The following is a 20736-nucleotide window of genomic DNA, read 5'->3' as shown; positions in this document are numbered from 1 at the left end:
TATAATGTTTTGTGTTAGTGTAACTTACATTATTTACAGCATTTGCCTTGCATGAGTCAAACAGTAATAAATATGCTTACAGAAGATGTAATCAGTAGTTGACATTTTATTCTAAAGACAAAATAAAAAAAAACTACAATAGGCAAAGTTGTTGGTGTCAGAGGATATATCACATTTCTGGCAAAAACTTTGCTTCCGCAAAATATTATGAAAATCAGTGCAATCAGAATTATGATTTAATGTGATCATCACTGTGTGATAGAGCGCTTACAGCAGTTACACAAACTGTCTGTTTATTCCTGTTGTCATTTATATCTCTGTTAATCTGAATCATTACACAAGTGGTTACATTAGTGCTTCTAAATAATGCTCTAAAAATATACATTGAAATTATAAAGACAGACTTTGAATTTATTTTAGCAAAATGTCTCAGTGGGGGTTCTATTTTGTATTTCAAACGTTGGGTGTTTTCTGTGCTTGGCTCTTTGACCCATCAGATAAAATATCTCTCCTACATTCAAAGCTAAAGACACACACGCTATTGCAAGCATGAAGATGATAAAGATGGTCTTTTCCGTTGGACGGGATGTGAAACAATGTAGGCCAACCTTAGGGCAAGGTTCCACATAACAGTCCATCTTTTTAGGCATCCAAAGGCCAATTAAATAATGTTGGCCCACAATAAAACCTGCCTCAAACACAATAGTCAATATTAGACTCATCATATAACAACCAAGCAGGCTTCCTTTGTAGTAAACCTTCCCATTATCATCAGTGTACTTGGGTAGTTTGACGCCACTTATCTCAGCCTTGTTTTGCAACTGGCGTCTCAGTTTGTTTTCCTTGTGGATGACGTGCAAAACATAGCCAAAGTAGAGCAGAGTTGGTGTGGCCACAAAGATGAATTGAAGCACCCAGAAACGCATGTGGGAAATTGGGAAGGCAGTGTCGTAACAGGCGTTTAAGCAACCAGGAGTTTTGATGTTGCAGACCATGCTGGACTGCTCATCTCCCCAGACTTTATCAAGTCCAGCGCCAAGAACCATTATTCTGAAGATCAGCAGAACTGTCAGCCACACCTTTCCGATATTGGTTGAGTGAGATTGCACTTTGTCAAGTAACTTGGAGAGGAATCCCCAGTCCCCCATACTGACCTGGAAATTAGAAGATTTGTTGGGGAAACTACAGTACAACAGGGGAGATCGATTAACAGTTTAAAGCTCTATTGAGGAAATGCATGATTTTACTTGTGCTTTAAAGAACACAGAAAACAGTAAGATGAGATTAATGGCTGCAAAAATAAAAAACTAAAAAAATAAATATTGCAAATCTAAAGGTTTTCTACTAATATGCAATAAGATAAGATGGTACAACGTTAACACATTTCAATGAAAGCTAATCTGGATATAAATTCCTCTATAATTAATCAACAGAACTAGAGTTTGCAGATTATAAAATAAAAATCAGATTTCAAATCCAGGATGCTAACCTACCTTATGTCTTTAATGATAGGTTTTGTGAAACTGAAACTCTTTCTTCAGTTGTGTTCAGATGACAAGATGATATCAGGGACAACACTTTATCGAGATCTGTTCTTCAACTAGTTTTATTATTTTGTCTTATAAGTGAAGCTTTCATTCAGTGACCTCCCACAAAATAACAATCCACATAATTTCACCTCGGGTCATTTAGCACATACTCACACCCAATTGTACAAATCACATATGCACACACACACAGTAATATTAATGTCATACCAGATCTTTACTTTGTCTTGCTCTGACTCAAGATGTTTTGCAATATATGAACATTCTAAACCAAAAATGTTTGTCAGCATATGATCATGAGTTATGTGATGAAATAGTCATTTCAAAAGACATTTCTCAAAATCGGAAAAGCGTACAATAACAAATTTAAAAGAAAAAATTCAAAAAATGTCGTTTGCTATAGGTCAAAGTTTTTTGTTCTAATCTCATGAAGTTGATTGAGATTGCGGTAATTAAGGCAAAACAAGGTCTAATTTTATGAATATAAAAAAGTACATTTAGTTGTCAATGACCTTGTTTCTATTTCTGTTATTTCATAGTTTTTGATGACTTTAGAATTATTAGTTGAGTGGACCCTTTCCTGCAGTAACTAATTTTGGAAACGCAGGCAACATTATGATTGCTTATATTAAATTAAATATAAAAAAGTCAGGTATTTCCCATTAGGCACAATGACAAGGCCGGGGGAAATAATTTTTTATTTATTTATGTATTTTTGCAGAAAAACTCTATATGCCGTATTGGAGCAATTTTTTTTTTTTTTTTTTTTTTGGAAAGATGGAAAGATGACAGGAATATAGTCCCCTGTCGTCTTCTGATAAAATTGCTCGGTTTTCTATTTTTGCGCTTACATCTCTTTTCAAATTTTTACACCAAGTCAAACACATCTGGGACGGCATGAGGGTGCTGCAGTATCCGAGTCGTTTTCTCTCTTTGTCAACACACTGGCCGTGACGATTACATGCGTTGTGGAGGCGGGACTATGCTATTGACCTTACACTGTTGCATCACAATAGCCGATTATAAAATGAGTAATCTCTTTTTGGACTAGAGAGGAAGCTTTAAGTTCTAAAACTTACAACATGTTTTTGACCTCATAAATGTCAAAATATCAAGGAAACTGTATTCCTCATGTTGTAACCCCTTTAACAATTCCACACTAAATGCACTTACTTTAAAAAAATAAAATAAAATAAAAATAATAAAAAATTCCTTGTCAGTCTCTTTCTTCTGCGCTAGCACCTACATTGCTCCAGCTTCTTTGAGATCTTGACAGTGCGATACTGCAGATTTTGTTGACTTTTGTATGAAACATGCGTTTGTGTGTGTCTATATGTGTGTGTATGTTTGATCTTTTTGTTGCCGGTGGGTTCAAAATAATCACCACAGAATACAAAAATATATTTTTGGAGTTTTATACTGACAGCTGTTTAAATAAATAAAAAATAAAAATACATACAAATTAAAAAAAACAGTGGGTGTATAAAATATTGTATAAAAAAAAGAGAAAAGAATAATGATACATTTAGCCAAATGAAGCACAATAGAATGAAAAAATGGTAAATGAAATAAGGTACAATGGACATTAGCTTACCTATGTGCTTCAGCTTAATACATTCTTATATAATTCACAGCGTTTTATACATTTAACACATTCTTAAACACTCACAGTATTTCATGCAATTAACACATGCTTAAATCACTCAAAGCATTTTATGAATTTCTAACCAGGCTTTAAGTACATGCACAACAGTTTAAAACAATAGAATTCTCAAATTTTCACATGTAACACATTATACATCATTAAACAAGATATGATTAATACTAAATTTACAATAAAAGTTCTTGCACATGTGCACAAACATGGTCAAAATTCACATATGCAATCCATATGCATCCTTCAAAAATTATCCGTTAACATACGACACTTCTGAACACATATTCAGTGCAATTTTTATACATGTATTATATATTTATTCAACATTTCTTGACTTTAATGCTGATCTTAAATCGCATTTAACAGCTTTCTGGTGTACGCTTTTGGAAGGTATTACTCCACCCCCAGCGTAAAGTCATTAACAACAGCTCTATGTTGTTAAACCAGTGTGATTCGAACGATGGATCTGCAACATAGTTACTATGGTGTCGGGAAATAGCCGTGACTAGCAAGTCAATTTCTACAACGACATATCGTACTGTTGTGGTTACACAGTGAGATACATCATTGTACGGGAAACACATCTCTGGACGGGATGCTCAATAAAACAGAGCAATGTTTTTATAGCACCACAGAACATCTGTGTTATCCTTTTCAGGTAAATCAGATCAGCCCACAAATAGCTTAGAGTTGTCTCTGCATATTAATCAAGGATCACACATTACATACACATATTAAATTAGCTCCTACTTTTAGTTTTTATCTAGTTGTTCGCCCCATTTTTTTCTCATATTAATTTATTGTTCAGTTTCAACACATAGTAAAATGGTAGGTACATCAAGACATTATAATCTGACACCCTGATGAGGACAGGTCCATGAACAATTTCGTTGTACCTTACATGTGTTTCAGTACGTGGCCTTATCGGTGTCTTTATAGCAGAGATTACTCAGAGGGTAAAGTCAGGCTAAAAGTTCACGGTAAATTCCATTGTCCACAGATCTCCTTCCCACACAATTACACAGAATTAAATGCGAATTCAAATACTTGTGAAATAATGATAAAAGAAAGCCTCCTTTATACAGAAAAAATAGGTGTTGCACAAGGCATTTACTTGAAGTAAAACCAAGAAGTTTGGATTTTTCAAAACTTTCAAGTATTTGTCAAGATTAAAATTGTATGCACATAATCAAAATATTCTCTTATTTGTCAAAATTTTATGGATTAAATATGATTTTAATGGCATTTTAATTATTCATCTAAGGTATGAAATAAAACAAAATATAACAAATAATAAAAATTTTTATATATTCCTCAAAGTAACCACCATTTGTCTAGATGACATCTCTGCACCCTCTGGGTGACATGACATGTCCACCTGGATGCTTTAAAAATATTGAATGAGTTCAAATGTATGGTTGACACTTCATGGCTGCTTTTCCTTCAGTTCCTGTCCCAAATAGTCCACTTAGAAAATGAAATAAAAATTTAAATCTAGTGTGTTTTGTCGAGAAATGTGTAAGCACAATTTATTGTACACTTTACACAGTATAGTATAGTATAGTATAGTATAGTATACTAGATTATAGCGTTGTATAGTACATCACAGCACAGTAAAGAAATTCATAGTAGTACAGCACAGTACCATATAGTGTAGTATAGTGTAGTATAAAAGTGAGTGGTGGTGGCGTGTGAGTGGTGGTGGCGTAGTGGCTAAAGCACAGGCCTGTTAATCAGAAGGTCACAGGTTCTAACCCCACGTCCACCACCATTGTGTCCTTGAGCAAGGCACTTAACTCCAGGTTGTTCCGGGGGGATTGTCCCTGTAATAATTGCACTGTAAGTCGCTTTGGATAAAAAGCGTCTGCCAAATGCATAAATGTAAATGTAAAGTACAGGTAAGTATATTAAAGTATAGAAGGTAAAGCACTATAATATAATTCAGAGCAGTACAATATAGTATAGTATATTGTACACTACAGTATAGTAGTATAGTACTATACTGTATAGTATGTATATTACAGAGCAGAACAGTACAAAATAGTATATATTAGTAGCACAGCACTGTAGAGTAAAATATAGTATAGTATAGTATAGTAGAGTACAGCTCAGCATAGTATAGTACAATAGTATACTAGGATGTAGTACAGCATAGTACAGTATAGTAGCACAGCACTGAATGTTATAGTATATTATAGTATAATACATTACAGTACAGATCAGCATAGTATAGAATATTACAGTACAATAAAGTATAGTAGAGTAGAGTACAGCTCTTCATGGTATAGTATAGTACAATAGTATAATAGGATGTAGTACAGCACCGTACATTATAGTAGCACAGCACTAGTGTTATAGTATAGTATCCACCTTTTTCTGAATGTGGATGTCTCCTTCCGGTCTCCAGTGTTTTCACTTGCATCAGTGTATATTATTAGCGGGTAATGTATGTTTAAGGTATTTCATTTGTAAAACTTGTCAAAAATATATGCTAGTATTTTTATAGACAGTGCCTCATCTGAGTGTGTAGATGACATGAAGCGATGATCTGAGGTTAGTTACGTTGATATCAATAATTATTCTGAGTTGTTAAAACAGCCTACAACTGCACAAGTTGATCCTGGAATATCTTTACACCAATTAACACATAAATGTTTTTTCTTCTTCTTTTGTTTCATCAGGATACATGGTTACTTTTCAAAACTTGATCCGACACTGAATGCACACAGCCTAATTTACACCTAGAAAACTCCTGATGTTGCTATAACAATGCAAAAAGCACTTTCCAATTTGCTTGAAGTGAAAATCAGCCCTCCTTTCTGTTTAATTAATCAATCGTGCAGAAAATCTCAGGTTTTTAAATCAGTAAAGATCTCTTTCTCAATGGCAATAAAAGCTGTGATGACATCCGACTCATCAGCATGATCTCGCGCTCTTCGCTTTCAAATAACGTACATCACTTAAAGCGTGATTGCGTCACTCAAGGCCAGCTAGATGGCCTGGACTGGGACGTATCCTAAAGATCATACCCACCAAGAAAAAATAAATCAATCTGATTGGCTGACGAATCTGACAATTGATGCCTATTCACTGCAGTGTTGAGGGATTCTGTGGAAATTCTGAAGGCCTGACGAGGTGGAGCTCAGACTCACACGCTGCTTCGGTTTCGGGCATGCAATTTGTGAAACAGTTGTCACACTTTGCTTGCAAGCACCGAGGAATAAATTTTGATTGGATAAACTTTTTTTTTTTTTTTTTTGCTATTCGTTTGCAGATTAATTAGGAGTGGAAAGAGATTGAAAATACATAGGCAAAAATGTCAATGAGAATGTTGCGCTTGCAGAGAAGGCTTTGCTGGCCCTGAGATATTACCACTGATATTATGCTATAGTACAGCACAGTACAGTATAGTAGCACAGTACAGCATAGCATAACATAGCAAAATACAGTACAGTATAGTATGGTGTGGTATGATATGGTTTAGTTTTGTAGTTTAGTATAGTATAGTATAGTATAGTATAGTATAGTAGTGAACCTTTTACTGGCAGCGTTACACTTACAGGAACAATCCCCCTGCAGTAATACAGGGTTAAATGCCATGATCCAGGGTACAACAGTCATTGTAATTTCTTACCAGGCTCAAACCAGCATCCTTTTAATTACCAGCCCTAAACTTACCCACCACACCACACCATACCACCACCACCATAATCAATGCTTTAACCCATCGATATAATCAAGACTGATGATGCAGACAAATTTTACCAGTGTGTGAATGTATGCAACTACACTCTGAATAATTTTAAGCACATCTTACTTAGACATAAAACAAAGAATTGAAATGATCTTTTATCATGATGGGTGGAGTAGCATGACCATTTAGTGACCGTTCAGATATGGATAATTCACACTTCACACAAGATGACTGATCAAAACAGACGAGTCTTGACTGGGAGTCTGCCAACTCGCTGATATTTACAGATATTTCAGCATTAATAGAAGAGTTGTTACTATATAATTTTACAAACTCAGAATCCTAAAACAAGCTGACCAAGGAAATAATTTACGTGCACATATTGTATTGTTTTATTATTCTTTCAAGCAATATTACTAGTACACGATAATTCACATTAGGAGCCATCTGTCCAGGTAAGAATATTTTGGGATATTTTTGGAGTATAAAATGTCATGTATTCTATATAGGCAATAACTTAAATTTTAAATGTATTCAATATATACTAATGAAGAGTTAGTTTATTTTTTTAGCATCTTTATTAAAATACAGAAATAGATAGATTTTTTTTGATGAGAAAGAATTGGTAAAGATATGACAGGGGATTCATATGAACTGCATCAGAAATATATTTGGAAAGTGAAAACAGCAGTAAACAAATTTTCGGTTTGTGGCTGTCTATGAATAGGAAAAAAAATGCCATAATTGCCATACTATTGCCATAATGCGTTTAATTTTCCATTAAACTTAAAGGAATACATTGTCATTATTTACTCCTCATCATTTAGCCTCATGTTGTTTCAAATCTGTATTGCTTTTTCCCCCTCCGTGGAACACTAAAGGAGATACTAGGCAGAATGTTAGACTCAGTCACTATTCATTGCATTTTTTTCCCCATACAATGAAAGTGAATGATGACTGAAGCTAAAATGATGTGCTGTTAGGGGAAATTCAGGTACATTGGATCACTTTTCAAGTGACCCATTTTACTAGAATTCACCCTGTAGTGTGATCACCATGCTTTCCTTTAAAAAGTGAGCATGTATAATTCAGTGCAATGCATTTTGTACTCTCCAGGAAGACCTAAGAAACTGAGAACATGGGAGACTGGGGGTTTCTTTCTGCTTTACTGGACAAGGTGCAGTCCCACTCTACTGTGATTGGCAAAATATGGATGACCGTCCTCTTCATATTCCGAATCCTGGTTTTGGGAGCTGGAGCAGAGAATGTTTGGAGTGATGAACGATCTAACTTAGTATGCAACACAAACACACCTGGTTGTGAGAACGTGTGCTACGACTGGAAGTTCCCCATCTCACATGTTCGCTTCTGGGTGATGCAGATCATCTTCATATCTACTCCAACGTTGGTGTATCTGGGCCACGTGGTGCACGTCATTCACCAAGAGAACAAACTGAGAGAGGAGCTGAAAAGGAACCCAGTAGCAAAGTCACCAAAGTACTCGAATGAAAAGGGCAAAGTTGTTATTAAAGGCAGCATGCTGGGTAGCTACTTGACTCAACTGTTTATTAAGATCCTATTAGAAGTCGCTTTTATCGTTGGACAGTATTATCTGTTTGGATTTATCATGGAGCATATGTTCCACTGTCAACAATTACCCTGTGCAGTTATGACCGAATGTTTCATGTCTAGACCCACAGAGAAAACCATCTTCATTATCTTTATGCTGGTTGTAGCATGCATATCTCTGGCTTTAAATGTTCTAGAAGTATTCTATTTGCTTTGTAAGAGGATAACTGGGAAAAAACAGAAATACAGGGAGATAATGTATGCTCATGATACCAGATATCCTTCGCAGTTTTCTGTAGAACTTGATGCTGTTAATGGAATGAGACACAATGAGCTAAACATGGCCCTTCAAAACAGGTTGGACCAAAGCAAAGGAGGTCTTGATGCGGCCAAATCTCAGCTTTAGAGTTAGATATCTTTAAGAAGTTCTAGGAAAATACATACTCTACTAATTTAATCTGCATTAACTAATAATAAAGGTAAAACTTATACCTATAAAACGTAAGCCTATACAGAATTTCACTTTTGTTAATTGTACACTTAGATAATGCTGTAATCTTTTTAATTTGCACAAACTCTCCTGTTACTAAAAGCCCAGTGATTTCTCTTTCTCTCTGCATCTTAATACGTATATATATATATATATATAATAACCTAAATAAATTAATAATGCAAGGAACAAACATAACTATCATTACACTATTACCCTACATTTAATGTTAAACATAGAGCAATTAACATCTTTTGTGCTCTCACCAAGAATAAACATTGAGATAAATATGTATATGATGAATGACTGATCTATGATCTAATGATTATCTATCAATGTATGCCAAACAAATGTAGAATTAATTTGCTTTAAATTGTATAAGGACTAAGATCATTGGAAGTGAAAATAAAATAGAAAAAATAGAAATAAACCTTGTGTAAATTGTCTGCTTTATGCTAAGTTAAAATGCTATTTCTATTCATTTTACATGCACATGTTACCAGGCACGTTCATATTTTTTTATCAAGAAAATTCACGTTAGATCATAATTTCTTTTTTCTAGTCGGACCTTTGATATTAGAGCAAAAATCATATTCTTGATAATAATTTTTGTATTGTTTTCCTGTAAAAATATCAACAAATCCTTAAAACAAGATCAAATTGATTGATCTTGTTTGAGAAACAACACTAGATAAGATATTTAGGTTTTTCAGAGAATGTATTTTTAACATGTGTATTTTGTCTTACCGTACTGACAAGAGTTTTTATAGTCAAAACAAGTGAAAAAATGTACCAGTGCTGAAGAAGTAATCCAAAGTATTTCGAAATACATTACTGACCTTGAGTAATCTAATAGAATACATTACAAATGACATTTTACAGCATGTAATCTGTAATCTGTAGTGGAATACATTTCAAAAGTAACCCTCCCAACCCTGCGTACACCACACCACAATCAATGCTTTTACCCATCAATATAATCAAGACTTTTGGTGCAGCCAAATTTCACCAGTGTGTGAATGTATGCAATACTCTCTCAACATGACTCTTTGTGAGCACATCTTCCTTAGACATAAAACAGAGAAGTGAAATTGTCTGGTTTAGACTGGTTTACTTCCATCATGATGGGTGGGGCATTCAGTGTCCCTTATAGAAAAAAAATCACACTTCAAACATACAAGATGTCTAATCTCAACAATCGAGTCTTGACTGAGAGTCTGTCACTTCGCGAATATATACAGATCGTCTAGGATTTAACGGCAGAGTTGTTATTGAATCATTTATCAATCTCAGAATCTTAAAACAAGCTCATAAAGGTAATAGTTCATTTAAATACACATATATGTATTTTTTTATGTTATTTTAATATTTTTATTATTATTCTTTGAAACATTATTACTATTAGTTGTAGTTTTACGTGATAATTCACACCAGGAGCCATCTGTTCAGGTATGAAAATTTTGGGATATTTTTGGAATATTAAATGTCATGTATTCTATATAGGCTAATGTTAAATATATTTAAGCAATATACTGATGAAGAGTTACATTTTTAGCATCTTTATTAAATTACAGAAACAGCATGATTCTGTCTGTAACACTATATCAAGTAGAACCTTCTACTTTATAGCCTCTAAAGTTTCAGATCACTAAAATCAGTAAAACCCCAAAACAATTTTATTTGGCTGCATTTCCTTTATTTTCCCTTCATTTACTTGTTTATTTCTAATCTGTGGCTATAATGTCATATTTCTACAAGATGGCAACAGGTGTAGTAAAACCACAAGGCATCTAAAAGTGTTTTCTCCAAAGTAATAATTGGTGAGTATGAATTGGTAAGACATGACGAGGTCCTTAAATGAAAATGGTTAGAAATATTTTTGGGAAGTGAAAAGCGCACAAAAATCATTTTCGGTTTGTTGCTATTAATACGATTTGACAATTGGCATGATAGCCGTTGTTCAATATTTCATAAAGTAATACCTCACCCAAAAATTCTGTCATTAATTACTGTATTCCAAACCTGTATAACTTTTTTATTCTTCCGTGGACCATGAAAGGAAATGCAAGGCAGAATGTTGGCCTTAGTCTATATTTATATTTATTACATAATTCTTTCCATAGAGTGAAATTGAATGATGACTGAGATTAAAATGATGTGCTGTTAGGGGAAATTCAGGAACATTGGGTCACTTTCAAGTGACACAATTTACTAGAATTCACCCTGTAGTGTGATCACCATGCTTTCCTTTAAAAAGTGAGCATGTATAATTCAGTGTAATGCATTTTTTACTCTCCAGGAAGACCTAAGAAACTGAGAACATGGGAGACTGGGGGTTTCTTTCTGCTTTACTGGACAAGGTGCAGTCCCACTCTACTGTGATTGGCAAAATATGGATGACCGTCCTCTTCATATTCCGAATCCTGGTTTTGGGAGCTGGAGCAGAGAATGTTTGGAGTGATGAACGATCTAACTTAGTATGCAACACAAACACACCTGGTTGTGAGAACGTGTGCTACGACTGGAAGTTCCCCATCTCACATGTTCGCTTCTGGGTGATGCAGATCATCTTCATATCTACTCCAACGTTGGTGTATCTGGGCCACGTGGTGCACGTCATTCACCAAGAGAACAAACTGAGAGAGGAGCTGAAAAGGAACCCAGTAGCAAAGTCACCAAAATACTCGAATGAAAAGGGCAAAGTTGTTATTAAAGGCAGCATGCTGGGTAGCTACTTGACTCAACTGTTTATTAAGATCCTATTAGAAGTCGCTTTTATCGTTGGACAGTATTATCTGTTTGGATTTATCATGGAGCATATGTTCCACTGTCAAAAATTACCCTGTACAGTTATGACCGAATGTTTCATGTCTAGACCCACAGAGAAAACCATCTTCATTATCTTTATGCTGGTTGTAGCATGCATATCTCTGGCTTTAAATGTTCTAGAAGTATTCTATTTGCTTTGTAAGAGGATAACTGGGAAAAAAGACAAACACAGGGAGATAATTTATGTTAATGATACCAGATATCCTTCCCAGTTTTCTGTAGAACTTGATGCTGTTAATGGAATGAGACACAATGAGCTAAACATGGCCCTTCAAAACAGGTGGGACCAAAGCAAAGGAGGTCTTGATGCGGCCAAATCTCAGCTTTAGAGTCAGTCAATGTGCTAATTAAAATACATATTACCATACCAATGTAATCAACATTAACAGTAGTATTAATATCAAGGTAACGCTCAGCCTATGCGTACATTCACTTTTGTTAATTGTACACTAGATGGCGCAATAACCTTTCAATATTCACACACTAACTCACACTACAAGGCCAGTGCATTATTTTTCTCTTTGTCTCTGTCAATAAAAACAACCATAAATTAAATAAATACCGCACTTAACAAATCTATACTAGTTTCTTCATTTTTTTGTTAAACATAGAATATCTAAATCTCTTCAACGTCTTTTGTGCTTTCACCAAAAATAAACATTGTGATAATTATGTATATAATGAATGACTGATCTATGATCTAGAATAATAATCTATCTATGTATGTCAAGGCAATTTATATTTAGTATTCTCTTTATTCTCTTTAACGAATTTTAATGTGAGAAAAAGACAATTACACAATGGTGTATATATATATATATATATATAATTTTTTTTTTACATTTCAATGTCATAACAAATTTCCCACAAATTGCAGTAATAACTAAATTAAATTATATACAAATTTATTTAAGATTTATTAATTTAATTTAGTTAAAGATTACTCTAGTTTGATGGAAATTATATATGATTGAAATGCACAATACAAAAAATTAACTATATTTTTTGAGTGAAGATAAAAGGATAAATAGTTATAGAATAAAAAATATATTAATTATGTAATGTTTATTTAATTAAGATATATTCATTATTTAAAAATTATAAATATTTACATAAAGTATTTGTAAATAAATGTGTAAAGTATTTTTTTTTATTTAGTTGAAAATTACTAAATTAAAATGTATGTACATTTGTTAGTAAATTAAAATTCGTAAATCTTTTTTTTTTTTTTAGTGTAGGCTATAAAAGTTTTATTTTTAAAACTCAGTCAAAAGTTTATTATAACTTTCAGTAATAACATTAACAAACAATAGTACATGATAATATAATGCTTAACAGATTTTTTTTTTTTTTTTTTAAATGTCATGATAATATAATATAATATAATATAATATAGTTTGATTTATTTATAGCCATGTATGATGTATTAAAACCACCATAAAATGTTACAGAATTTCTAGACAATTTCGTAAAGTTTTCAAGAGAAACATCTGCTCTTCTTAGAAGTTTATAAAGAGAGAATGCATGAGGAGGACCCAAAAATCTCATGACGTCGACAGTCATGTGACTCCTCCAAACTATGTGCGTCTCCTTTGCACATTCTTTCCTCTGACTCTCTTATAAGCGGGGAAAGTTTGACATGTGTGTCTCAGTTTCTCCGTAGTCGCTCTGCTTGGGATTTGGTGCCTGATCTTCAGAAGTGACAAAGTCCCTACACGGCTCTCCTCTCTTTACTTCTCTCCAGGTAAAATTTAAACAAAGTCTCAAAACTTTTCAGAAACTTTTGATTTATCTCCACAGCAACACTAATGGAAAGTTAATATTTTTTTCTTCTTGTTGTTCTAGTTGTTGTTGTTGTTCTTCTTCTTCTTCTTCCCTATTTAACAATGTAAAAGCTCTTATCAAATGGGATGAGCTAACTGAACAAAACTTGTGAGTTTAGACGTTTGTATACTACTATAATCTGACTCTTATAATAAATTATAGTCATATTGTTCATGATATGATATTTTATTCACATAAGATATGAAAGAGACTTTTGGCATGAAAAAGCGATTTAACAGGCATTTCCTTAATAAAAACAAATAAATGAAATCATAGAAAAGTCCATACAAAAACAAATTGTGTCTGGAAAAAAGTTGAAATATTTTTGAAAGAAAAAGTATGAAGGACTCAAGAACATGATGAATGAACTGGAACTTATAACATTTGTTTAGTTTTTTCTATAATCAGCTACAAATAATAATAATAATAATAATAATAATAAAACATTTAGTCTTTTTTACTATATTTTATAACGGTACACAACTTACAGGGAAGAAACGGGATGCCTTTTTCAATAACGCGCAATAGGGGGTGCTGTTCATTTGTTGAACCTGTAATCCTCAAGCGTTCATATCTGATTTCTATGTAGAATACTTATATTATAAAATGTAAATACAAATATCAATTAATTATATTTGATTTTATTTGTTCGTACAATTGTGTGCATGTATCAAACGGTTGGAATCAGCATATTAAATTGGTCAGATTAAAGGGTCACACACAGTAGTGTTATCTTCCAGATTCAAATTAATTACTATGTAGGCCTACCAGATATTGAATGCATCTCTACTTTCAGTAGCCTAATATGCAACAGACAGACTAATCTAATTTGTTAGTCATTTCACTAAATGGTTCTAAAATTGCATCAGAAAAAGGGTTGTTTGGCTTGTAAAAATAGCAGAACCATTTTTAAATGATAACATAAAGTCCTGTTGTAGGTTCCATAAAGAACCCTGCATCGAAAGTGCAGGTGTAAAACTCTTAAACCTCAACACAAAGAACCATTTCAGCCTACAAGGGCTCTTTAGGTGGATGTGGTTTTAAATGGAACTGTGAATATTTTTAAAGAGCCTTAAAAGGACCATTTTTTTTTAACTTCCTCCACAATAATTCTTGCGGCTTGTGGACTTTATTGCAGAAATCCATAATATACTGTACATTTAATATACCCCATTTAAACTGTTTTTTGTGGGAGGATTTGGTTTGTGCCACAGGGCTGGCAATATGTCCAGGATATTAATGAGATGCTGCTCTTTATGCCTGTAGCAGCACATGAGTCAGGCAGTTCTTCAGAACATCTTCAGCAGTTAAATAATGATATTCCACAACACAGAAGAAGAATTCATTAAGGGGTTGCTTCCCAATTCAGTTGTAATTACAAGTGAATATTATAGTTTTATTTCAAAACCTCTGCTGTGACTGGAGGAATAAACACCTTGATAGATAAGCACCTTAAATTCCCCAGTAAAGCAATCCTCTTGTTACTTAGCCATTTTTTCTTGATAATAAAGATGCCTTTAGGATATTTAAATCAGAAGAAGTATACTCACGTTCTGCAAAAACTGTTGTGATGGCATTTAGTTAAGAACATCCCCTGGCATGAAGGTGACTAAATGACAACATAACTTAATCTTTTGGGTGAACTAGTTCTCTAACATCCCTAAAGAGCATCATGTTTGTTATTTGAACTATCTAAATCCAAATGTTAATCTTAAATGTTAATCTTAAATTAACCTTAAATTAATCAAATCATGATTATATTTCCCATTAGGTACCGAAGCCTACTTTCTCTCATCATGTGCTTTTTATATGCCAAAAAATACAGAATATTACATCGCAGCTTTCTCTTTTCAGCTAGAACTCTCTCAAGATGGGTGACTGGAATGCTCTGGGAAGGCTCCTTGACAAGGTGCAGGCCTACTCCACAGCCGGAGGGAAGATCTGGCTGTCTGTGCTCTTCATCTTCCGGATTCTAGTTCTGGGAACAGCAGTGGAGTCGGCCTGGGGGGACGAGCAGTCGGCTTTCCAGTGTAACACCCTGCAGCCTGGTTGCGAAAACGTCTGCTACGATAAATCGTTCCCCATCTCACACGTGCGCTTATGGGTGATGCAGATAATCTTTGTGTCTACCCCTACGCTACTGTACCTAGCGCATGTGTTTTACCTGATCCGCAAAGAGGAGAAGCTGAACCGTAAATTGGAGGAGCTAAAGGTGGTACAGAATGACGGAGGTGATGTGGAGATCCATCTGAAGAACATCGAGTTCAAGAAGCTCAAGCATGGCCTGCAGGAACACGGTAAGGTGAAGATGAAGGGTAGTCTCCTGCGCACCTACATTTTGAGCATAATATTCAAGTCGTTCTTTGAGGTGGGCTTCCTGCTGATACAGTGGTTTCTTTATGGCTTCAGTCTGTCAGCCGTGTACACCTGCGAGCGTTTGCCTTGCCCCCAGCGGGTGGACTGTTTCCTCTCTAGGCCCATGGAGAAGACTGTCTTTATTATCTTCATGCTAGTGGTTTCTCTGGTCTCGCTTGTGCTTAACGTTTTCGAGCTATTCTATGTGTCATTCAAACGGATCAAAGACCGCTTCAAAGATAAACAATACCAGTTCGCAACCGGCACCTTGAGCCCAACGCCTAAGGATCTGTCCCCTGCAAAATATGCATTCTACAACGGTTGCTCCTCGCCGACTGCGGCACTTACGCCGATATCACCGCCAGGCTACAAGCTAGCCACCGGCGAGCGGACCAACTCTTGTCGCAATTACAACAAGCAGGCCAATGAGCAGAACTGGGCCAACTACAGCACAGAGCAAAATCGTCTAGGCCAGAATGGTAGCACCATCTCCAATTCACATGCTCAGGCCTTTGAGTACCCTGACGATACGCATGAGCACAAGAAACTAACTGCAGGTCACGAGCTGCAGCCGTTAGCGTTGATTGACGAACGGCCGTGCAGCCAGGCCAGCAGCCGCATAAGCAGTCGAGCGAGGCCAGACGATCTGGATGTCTAGCTATACAACTTGGTGCAATGTGACAACATAAGAGGACTGACGCAGGAAGTGAGACGGGCTTGTTTTCTCTACAAAGGGGACAGGGCTAATTCTGCACATGTTCCTCACTAGAATCTATTTGATACAGAGACATAAAATTACTCACACTGCTGGAGGTAATATTCATTAATAATGATGTTGAAACTAGCAGAGCAAACATGCCCTAACAACTGAACTGCCAGTGGCTCAAAGGGCACAAGTGGGGCGAACCTGGCTCATCTCTCAATTCAACCCACCAAAATATGCCTTGTTGTGATTGATTTTGATTTGATTGTATGCTTTGTTTATTTTATTTTTTTTCAAAATGCCACACAATAATCCCATTTTAACATATTGCACTTCTATGTGTAGAATTGTATTCTTACCCCCAAATCACACTTTTAATTGGATCTCAGTTGATTCCAGTTATTTTGTCACTCATATTCATGATCTCAAATCCCCAATGTTCATGAAATTATATTTATTTATTCATAAATACTAACAGGATATCCACCACTAGATTGAGATTGACTACTACTCAAGGTAACTTCTACATAATTAATACAATCAATTACATATTTATTGACAATAATCCAAATTTCAGTAATACATTAAGGTGAGGCTTTTATAAATCACAGTGTGACTGTCATTTTCCTGATAAACTTTGAATTTATGTGGTGTAAGTTTTTTGTTATTTGATAATATTTGTTGTTTTGGGTGGTGGTATGAAATGGAAGTGTCTATGTGTGGACTAAGCTGCTGTACCAACATTTACACGGCTTGACTTCTTATTTTTGAAGAAATTGTTCTCTAAAGATTCTGTGAGAGAAAGGCTTTACTTCTGTTCTCTTTTTAAAATGCCATTATCTTTTCATCTGTTGATGGGTGTGTGTGTGGTGGGGGAGGGGGTAGGGGGTGGGGGTGGGTGGTGAAGGAGGCAGGATTGAATAAGGAGTATACATTTTTTTTGTCTTAACTTTAGAGTGAATTACTTTTTTAACTCAATGTAATCATTGCTGCTTGAGAAATAGAGATTTAGTACTGTAAATCAAGCTAGCTATGTCACAAATGTGAGTTTTTAGAAGACTGCTTTCCATAGCTGGACTAATATTTAGTCATTAATATTAAGAGATATATGCCAGCGTAGCTCCATAACTACCAAACACAAGTAGGTGAAATTTCATTATGGACATTCTTTTGTTTTGATTTTCAAATTTTGCATCATAGTATATTGGTTATCATTCGCAGAAGCTCATGGATCCTTCAGCTACAATGGTGTTTGCACTGAAATTTTTGGCTAGGGTGTTATTTGATGCAAAAATGACAAAAAAGTTATCTGTTATGCATGTAACTAATTTATTTGACAACATTACACAGCGTAAAATCACTACACCTCAACAGTTTCTTTTGCAAAATCTGTGGTTTTTGGATGGTGAGTGGCTATGGCAAAATTTTGCATCTGGTAAATAACAAAAATGGGCTTTAAAATTGGAAAAACACTAAGGTAGTGTCATTTCTTGTGAATCCACTATTTTACAGAGTGCATGGCAGTGGAAAAGCCAAGCAATGAAACAAAAAATGACATTAATCAAATCTGTGAAAAGCAATTTAACCAATAAAGTTTTTTTTTTTTCTTTTTAATTTTGTATTTGTGTGACTCTATAAAACTATTAAATGAACACATTTTCATGAGGTTAATACATAGAATAGTTTCAGTAAGTAGATATTATTAAAACTCAAACTTTGCTTCCAGTTACTCAATACCCATTTCAGTATTGTTTCACCCATTCAGAGCCTTATGATCAACAAAAGACAAAATGCACTGCAATTTTTCTGGTGCTAGTCTCTAAAGGTGTGTCATGCAGATATTTTATCCAAAAGAATTAGTCCTACATAAACCAGTGTGTTTAAACAGGCAATAGCAACAAACACAGTGTAACAGCCAAAATCCATATACGCCAAGACCGACTTGCAAACCAAAAGACTGATAAGTTTTTACATGTAGGCTGTTTTAAAATGCACCAGAAACTTTCAAAATTTCATCATATAAAAAAGATTCAGTGCCTTTTCTCTGATCCAAGTTTCCTATTTAACCTTTCCACAAAGCTAAATAAAACCATATGCCTGGGCCGAGTCTGTGGACCACATGTGGCTAGAGCAGAACAAGAAAAAAGCATGAGACTTTGATCTAGTGCTAATTAATGTAGATCATTTTTAACTAGATTTATCACACAAACCTATTGCATATAACAGAGCAAATGCATTTGTGTGTGTGTGTGTATGTGTGTAAACAGTATATATAATAATATTTATTATTATTTATTATATCAGTTATAATTGTTATAATTATTATAAGTGTCTGAAATGTTTTCATTATCCAAAGACCAGTATCTTTAAAAAAAAAATATCAAAGTGGCATTTACTATATATATATATATATATATATATATAGAGAGAGAGAGAGAGAGAGAGAGAGAGAGAGAGAGAGAGAGAGAGAGAGAGAGAGAGCGAGCAAACATTTCAAATGTGGTGGTCAAATCTTAGTGGAACATGTCCGTTATTAATGTGATGAACTACAGGACAGCTGTGTGAATATGAGGCGAACTGACTTCATAAATCCAGTAAAAACCACTATGATACCAGTTGCATACAAGTAATTGCAGAAATGTAAATCTGTCCAATTTAAGTTAGTTTTGAGAAAAGCTCTATCAGCATTTGTTTTGGTGTGATTTTGTTTGATATTTTGTATCTAATGCAATGCCATCCAGCCAGTTTAAATGACCCAAGTGTCTAAATGCTTAATAATATACCTACAGATACAGTTCAGTATAAGCAGAGGTGGGTAGAGTAGCTAAAAACTGTACTCAAGTAAATACTATTACTTTAAAAATGTATTACTTAAAAATTATTACTTAAGTAGAAGTAATAGTGCTAACATAAATAATTAATTGAGTAAGAATAAGAAAGAATCCAATTAAAAGAGCACTCAAGTAGTGATTAACTCGTTACTTTCTCAAATTGCATAATGGATGTTAACTACCTGCATTCCATTACATAATACACATTTAACATGTATTATGGAATTATTATGTTCATTATTAGTATTATTTTTATTAATGGAAATTTTGTCATCATTCACCATCATGTCGTTCCAAACATGTATGGCTTTCTTTCTGCCATGCAACACATTAAGGAGATTTTAAAAAGAATGTTAGCCTTGGACACCATTCACTTTCGGTGGATGTGCTTTTTTTTCTCTACATTTTGAAAGTGAATGGTGACTGAGACTGTCAGTCCCTAATATTCTGTCTAACATCTTTTGGGTTCCACAGAATACTGAAGGTCACACTGTCACTGTTTGTCTCCCTCATATTCTTTAAGGACTCCTATTTTGAAGTTTTCTCCTGCACTACATTTCCCAGAATTCATAGCCCTCATCATTCCCACCTGCACATAATCATCCTCACCTGTATTCCATTCCCTCATTTAGTTTGTTGTGTATAAATACACTGTAGTTTTGCCCATTCCTTTATCAGTCCTTGAAGTGTTATGGTGTGTTGTTTATTTGTGCCGTTAAGCTTTATGGTTTGTTCTACCCCAGTGTTTGTTCGTTCCACTCTATTGTTTGAAATTAAAAGATCAAATGATTCTACTCCTGTGTTTACTCCCTTCCATTCCAAGACAACCAATTTTACAGAAGGACTGACCAACAAAGAAGACAGAATCACTTAACTGTTCCTCCTAACGTCCTCCTCCACTCCAGCAATCCCTCTAATCCTCTTCGCCTACAAGTCCAGACCTACGATAGTCATGGAGCTAACCGGTCCACTTATGGATTTATTCAATCAAGACCTGCCTCTCCTGGATTATACCAGCAAGTTCTGTCAACTAGTCACTTCCTCCACTAATTCGGACCCCTACCTCTGTTCCACCTATGGAATGGGCTTGAACTCAACAGCCCTTCCGCAAGTGGAGAACCTTTCATTTTTGTAAATGCCACGCTGAACCTGCTTTACCCCTCCTCGATCAGTGGCCTCTAACGTGAATCACTCTAAGAGCGCTGAAACAGAACATCATGTCACTCCTCAAGCATTT

The 20736-nt window shown here is 34.8% G+C and overlaps 4 protein-coding genes across 7 annotated transcripts; 3 read left to right on the top strand and 1 right to left on the bottom strand.

The window, feature by feature from the left end:
* Positions 1-221: 221 nt before the first annotated feature.
* LOC127624360 (gap junction Cx32.2 protein-like) lies at positions 222-1573 on the bottom strand. Of its 2 annotated transcripts, none has more exons than XM_052099154.1 (2): positions 1494-1573; positions 222-1154 (listed from the first exon to the last, which is right to left on the bottom strand). In XM_052099154.1, exon 2 carries the CDS (start codon positions 1146-1148, stop codon positions 417-419), a length of 732 nt encoding a protein of 243 aa, XP_051955114.1. In that variant the 5' UTR covers positions 1149-1154; positions 1494-1573; the 3' UTR covers positions 222-416. The 2 variants fall into 2 exon arrangements, with proteins under 2 accessions (XP_051955114.1, XP_051955115.1); XM_052099155.1 differs by having other exon boundaries at positions 222-1182; positions 1494-1571.
* A 5712-nt stretch (positions 1574-7285) lies between these two features.
* On the top strand, positions 7286-8873 carry LOC127623945 (gap junction Cx32.2 protein-like). The gene is made up of 2 exons (XM_052098520.1): positions 7286-7353; positions 8015-8873. Exon 2 carries the CDS (start codon positions 8037-8039, stop codon positions 8871-8873), a length of 837 nt encoding a protein of 278 aa, XP_051954480.1. The 5' UTR covers positions 7286-7353; positions 8015-8036.
* A 1262-nt stretch (positions 8874-10135) lies between these two features.
* LOC127623992 (gap junction Cx32.2 protein-like) lies at positions 10136-12359 on the top strand. 2 transcript variants are annotated; one of them, XM_052098555.1, is made up of 2 exons: positions 10136-10273; positions 11257-12359. In XM_052098555.1, exon 2 carries the CDS (start codon positions 11279-11281, stop codon positions 12113-12115), a length of 837 nt encoding a protein of 278 aa, XP_051954515.1. In that variant the 5' UTR covers positions 10136-10273; positions 11257-11278; the 3' UTR covers positions 12116-12359. The 2 variants fall into 2 exon arrangements, with proteins under 2 accessions (XP_051954515.1, XP_051954518.1); XM_052098558.1 differs by lacking the exon at positions 10136-10273 and adding an exon at positions 10291-10406.
* A 1028-nt stretch (positions 12360-13387) lies between these two features.
* LOC127623991 (gap junction alpha-1 protein-like) lies at positions 13388-20293 on the top strand. 2 transcript variants are annotated; one of them, XM_052098553.1, is made up of 2 exons: positions 13388-13530; positions 15465-20293. In XM_052098553.1, the coding sequence occupies exon 2, from the start codon at positions 15481-15483 to the stop codon at positions 16621-16623; it is 1143 nt and encodes a 380-aa protein (XP_051954513.1). In that variant the 5' UTR covers positions 13388-13530; positions 15465-15480; the 3' UTR covers positions 16624-20293. The 2 variants fall into 2 exon arrangements, with proteins under 2 accessions (XP_051954513.1, XP_051954514.1); XM_052098554.1 differs by having other exon boundaries at positions 13399-13530; positions 15469-20293.
* The last annotated feature ends 443 nt before the right edge of the window (positions 20294-20736 follow it).

Source organism: Xyrauchen texanus, chromosome 30 (assembly GCF_025860055.1).
Source record: "Xyrauchen texanus isolate HMW12.3.18 chromosome 30, RBS_HiC_50CHRs, whole genome shotgun sequence".
Taxonomy (NCBI): Eukaryota; Metazoa; Chordata; class Actinopteri; order Cypriniformes; family Catostomidae; genus Xyrauchen; species Xyrauchen texanus.
The sequence above is the reverse complement of the archived record's forward strand: the minus strand, read 5'-3'. Positions and strand labels throughout refer to the sequence as shown.